Source organism: Egretta garzetta, unplaced genomic scaffold (genome assembly GCF_000687185.1).
Source record: "Egretta garzetta isolate BGI_Z169 unplaced genomic scaffold, ASM68718v1 scaffold41, whole genome shotgun sequence".
NCBI classification, from domain to species: Eukaryota; Metazoa; Chordata; class Aves; order Pelecaniformes; family Ardeidae; genus Egretta; species Egretta garzetta.
The window spans coordinates 3,573,220-3,578,630 of record NW_009258755.1 but is presented as its reverse complement, the minus strand read 5'-3'; the positions used below and the strand labels follow the sequence as shown (position 1 = coordinate 3,578,630).

The following is a 5,411-nucleotide window of genomic DNA, read 5'->3' as shown; positions in this document are numbered from 1 at the left end:
GTTGGCTTAGTTAGATGTAACTCGGAAGTGTCAGTAACCATGGTACTTAGCAAGTGTTATTCCGATAAATGACTGGCAAGTATAATAAAATAAATAATCCCATGAAGTGCCTTATGTGCAGATACTTTCCTCCAAAATAACAGGTTAATTTTGATATTTCAAATTTTTTATCCTTTTTAAACTTTAACCATGCAAAATACGGCCTTCCTTCCTCCTGTGATTACCTGTGGATTTGTCTTGCTAGCATCCCTCACCCTCAGTCATGGATCAGGCGTGTCACAGAATTTTTGAAGATCATCCTGCATGCTGTTAAAAATTGCCAACAGCAGAGAAAACACTAATGAAGGAACAGCTGTGGTAGAGGTGTCATGGTAAGATATTCTACATACTTGTTTTAGAACCCAGCCACCTTCGCAATCCAGTGACTACAAACCTTGGCTGTATAAGGAGGGTTGTCTGCCTGGGTGTAAGGTTAGGTCAAAATCTTAAGAATTGGGGATTACATGGTGACATGGAGAAAAATGCTTTTGCTTAGACTTATTGTTGTAGGTGGTGTTAATTGTTCCCTACCACTGACAGGCTAAAAAGAATGTTAGCCATTATGTCTGTAGCCCACTCATTATTATATTCTGTGTTGCCTGAAATTTAAAACTTGCTGAAGTCAAACAATTTAAAGATGCTTACCTAGAAGGTCAGATGGGAAAGAATTCTTCTATCAGCAGTAACTCGTATCTCAGTGTTTCCTCGGGAAAACTGGATGTTGCCCAACCTCTTCACAGTTAAGTTCAAGGATAAAATATGCTGTTTCCTGAAAAAGAACATATAGGGTAGAGTCGCAAAAAGGAGCTCTACCACAAGAACCCCATTTTACACATAATCCGTTTATGCCCTTTTCCAGTCTCATTGACTTACTAGAGGACAAGCCAGTGCTGTTGCAAGTGCAACACTTTCCACCCGTAGGTTGTGAAGAGCTTTTAGGAGAAGGAAAATGTTGCTAACCATTTCTTCTAAGTCAAAGCACGGAGGAGTGGAGTGGCTTGCTGAAGGATGCCTGGAAGAGATAGAAGAACACAAGTTCTAAGCCCTCTCCACTAGGTTGCACTGCTGTAGTTTTCCTTTATGGGCTACTAGCCTTGTAAGCTCATTGAGAATCTGAATTTGTTTCTTGAAATGAGATTTCTGTGAGTTGCATTTGATTGCAGAGATTTGACAAAATAATTTGGTTGTCAAACTAGCATGGGTCATTGGCAAGGGCACAGGAAGAGAGTAGCTCTACTGAGTCATGAAAGACAGAATAGGCTTATATAGAAGCCTAATTTTGGGTGGGCTTTCCAACTATGCTTTTTCTGCCGCAGACCATGGGCTGTAGACTAAAAGTGCTTTCCTGCTTGAAACCACAGGTTCTTGTCTCCCTTCCTGTATAGTGTTCAAGAACTGTGCAGGGAAACACTGTTTTCAGTGACTCACTTTAATTCACAGTCACAAGATTACCAGGCATGATTCATCAGGAAAGGACATCCCAGCTATCAGTGGTTGTATTGCCATGAGTATGTTTGGTTCCTTACTTCCCAGGTCAAGAAGACCTGTAGCCAGTAATGCTTTGTATAAAAGAAAGCTGGAGCTCGTCAAAGTTAGACTCTGTTGAAACTGCTGGGTGTGGGTGTGGAGTCCAGCTAATATGCTTAACTGTGTGTGTTACTAGCAATGTCAGTTGAAAGTTTAAATGGTCTTGCGTGTGTTTTGGAACAGCAGTGCTGAACAAGGTGATGTGATCTGGACATCTTTCTTTGTAGTAGAACTGTGAGGGACAGCTGGGAATGTAAACTGCAGTTCAGCCGTATAGATGCAAACCTTTGCTTCCATGTCATCCGCTACTGTGTTCAAAACAGTTTGGTGTGGGAAGAGTCAGCAACGTTGCTTTTTTATTGTCGTCTAGATAAAGTTCTAGCTTGGTATTTTCAAAACAGTTGCAGTTTTCAGGGGCCTGTTTTCTGTTACTTTTCAGTGGGAATTGAATGTTAATTCCCCGAGACCTCTTCCAGACTGTTATTGTAATTTAATTTTTAAGTATGTCTTATTAAGCCAAGGTTGAGAGGATTTGGGAAAGTATTTTTCATGTATTTGTTTTCCTCTTTTTATTCCTTTTTCACAGCACTTTGTCATGTGTATAGTAATATAACATGATAGTAATGTTATTACAGTTGCTGTTTTTTATGTCATAGAGTGAGTCAGCAAAAGCTTTTGAACCATTATATGGTGGTAACATATCAACGGCAGTTTCCATGTTAAGATTTTTACTTTGTCTGAAATAACTCTTTACCAGTCCCTTCCTAGGCCAACTTGTCAGATGGTCAGATGTTAGTAGGTTAATATTTAAAGTATGGATCTGATCTGCAAAGTGACAGTGCAGAACGGTCTCTGTTTTAGTCAACTGTTCTACTTCATGTGTATTCAGACATTTGTTTTGTTCAGTGACAAAATGTTTACTTTAACTAGCTCAGGTAGGAGTATGCATCCATTCAGTGGGCATCAACACCGTGGTGTCCACCCATACCTTGCAAAAACCTTCAGAAGCAATCAAGTTGAGCAAGTCTAATAAAAGTTCTAGCTTGCTTCGTGGAGCCTTTTTTTTTTTGTGTTGACATAAAACCCCTGAGTTTTGTTAGCAGAGTATTGGACTGAGTTGTTTAAACTTGTGTGAATATGACGATATTTGGCATGGTAATTGAGAGCGTAAACAAGAAGTGCTGGTGTGCTGCTAAAAAAAAGGTGAATGTTCTCAATGTAAAAACTTATACTTCCTGTCCATAAAAAACCCCCACAAAACCCAAACATAATAGGAACAAGTTAACTTGAGGTACCATGGTAATGTGAGCAAGGTGCTTCAATAAGACTAGCTTTAGATTTGCTCTAATTCATGTCAAATCTACAAGTTGCCATGCTTTGAGGAGCCTGTGACAGTGAATTAATTCCCTGGTTAAAAATCCTTTCTCCTTTTCTCCCTAGGGAAACCAGGCCTCTGTCTAGATGTTAGTCTTGTGTTTTAGTCTGATTCCCATTGTGTTTCTCTAAAACTGACATCATTTTACATTATTCTTATTGTATTCAGTTACTAGAGGAGTACAACGAACTAGTTTCCTTGAATAGGCTAAGTGTCAGGAATGGTGAAACATTCTTTATTTTTGCAACTTCAAGTCCTTTTCAATGCTCAATGTGGTGGTTTGACTTTGGCTGGATGCCAGGGCCCCACCAAAGCCGCTCTATCACTCCCCTCTTTAACCGGACAGAGGGGAGAAAAGTAGATCAAAGGGATCGTGGGTTGAGATAAGGACAGGGAGAGATCATTCACCAGTTATCATCACGGGCAAAACAGACTCAACTTGATGAAATTAATTGAATTTATTATCAATCAAAATCGGAGAAGGAGAGGATAAAAACTGCTAAATCTTAAAACACCTTCCCCCCACCCTTCCTTTCTTCCTGGGCTCAGCTTCACTCCCAGTTTCTCTACCTACTTCCCCCAGTGGCGCAGGGGGACGGGAATGGGGGTTGGGGTCAGTTCATCAAACGTTGTCTCTGCTGCTTCTTCTTCCTCGGGAGAGGACTCTTCCCCTGCTCCTGTGTGGGGTCCCTCTCACTGGAGACAGTCGTCCACGAACTTCGCCAATGTCAGTTCTTCCCACGGGCTACAGCTCTTCACAAACTGCTCCAGTGTGGGTCCATAATTTCCATGGGGTGCAGTCCCTCAGGAGCAGACTGCTCTTGGGCCCCCCACTGGCTACAGGTGGAGATCTGCTCCACCGTGGACCTCCATGGGCTGCAGGGAGACAGCCTGCCTCACCATGGTCTTTACAACAGGTTGCAGGGGAATTTTCTGCTCCAGCACCTGGAGCTCCTCCTCCCCCTCCTTCTTCACTGGCCTTGGTGTCTGCAGGGCTGTTTTCTCTCACATCCTCTCACTTCTCTTCTCTCTCCAGCTACAGAGCCACAGCAGGATTTTTCCCTTCTTGAATATGTTATCCCAGAGGCACTTCCACCGTCACTGATTGGCTTGGCCTTGGCCAGCGGCGGACACGGGGAAAACTTCTAGCAGCTTCTCACAGAAGCCACCCCTGTAGCTCTCCCACTACCAAGACCTTGCCACACAAAGCCAATACACTTGGATATAACTGAACACCTTTCTAATAACACAACGCCTAATACTAATACAGTGTAGTAAAACTTGTATTTTAGAACAGTAAAGCAAATCAGCTGAAAACATTGCTTGGTGTGTTGCATGTTAATAAAAAGGAAGAGTCAGTGCAGTAGGAGAATTGAACAGAAATGCTCACCATTTCCAGCCAGAGACACTTTGAACTCCTTCTGCTTTTTGTTTTTTCCAGCTGACAGAGTATTTTAGCTGTAATTTACTGAGAGCGTTTTTTAGTTCAGTTGTACAAACTGAAGATTTAAACAATATGAAAGTTTAATTTCTTACAACTGCTTAAATGTGCATTAATTCCTATCACCACAATGTAATTTCCTTTATTGCCTTTGCTCTTGATTGTGTATGTTTAATTTGAGGCTCTGAGGTGATACATACTGGATTGATGTTTATGGTTCTGTTTAGGGAGAAGAAAATTGAGGTAGTTGTCTTTACTGTTCATGCTGTCTTTCATTACTGTAGCACCTTATCCCCCAAATTACTTCTTGCCAGTAAGAGCAGTGGGGAGTCCTGTAAAAACTACACAGGTAAGGTCTGTGGGAGTAAGAATGCAATTTCCAGTCATTTCTCTTGTCCTTCCACTGTCTGAATGTAAAGAAGCTTCTGGATTTTTCCCTTTACTGTGGGGGAATGGTGGTCTTGCAGTTCAGTTACCATTAACAACAAGAGACCGAGAATATTGAAGATGGGTGTTTGCCCCCAGAGGATGGTTAAGAGTCTTCTCTTCCACCCTCCCTGATGTTACTTCACAGTGCAAACAGTAGGGATTTGTGCCAAACTCCGACCTCAGGCTAAATGCTCTTCCAACTTTGGCAGAGATCATGTGATGCCGAAGACTGACTTGCTCATATTTTTATTTTTATTTATTTATTTTTTTTCCCCCCACAGAAGCAACATTTTAGATGCTGGGGTAAAAAACCCAAAAAACCAAACAGAAACCCCCCAGAAAAACCCAACAAAAAACAAACCAACCCACACATACTGAAAATGGTTTTGGGATTCTGTTTCACAAATGTATGGACGATTCTCTTCCCCCTGCCTCAGCAAAAAAATAGTGTGCAGGCCTAATCTGTTATTGATGGTATCTTTGACTGTGAACCCTCATCAGCAGACTCATTTGCAAGATATCTTGCATGGTAACCTAGGTTTTATGTGGTAGTCTTCTGTGAATGGAGTGTCAAACAGAGGGCTTGGCCCTACTTAACCT

The 5,411-nt window shown here is 41.7% G+C and overlaps 1 protein-coding gene across 8 annotated transcripts in view; it reads left to right on the top strand.

Moving 5' to 3' along the window:
• Positions 1 to 270: 270 nt before the first annotated feature.
• UBQLN1 (ubiquilin 1) overlaps positions 271 to 5,411 on the top strand; it is a 29,831-nt gene continuing 24,690 nt past the window's right edge. For 3 of the 8 annotated variants that reach the window (XR_004841228.1, XR_004841229.1, XM_035888931.1), the window contains exon 1: positions 279 to 371. Coding sequence is in view for 6 of the 8 variants with exons in the window: in XM_035888931.1 (XP_035744824.1) it covers positions 369 to 371 (3 nt within the window). In the remaining 2 variants the exon portion in view is untranslated. Of the gene's footprint in view, positions 372 to 5,411 lie in introns of all 8 variants that reach the window. The other 5 variants (XM_035888927.1, XM_035888926.1, XM_035888929.1 and 2 more) reach the window with 4 other exon arrangements.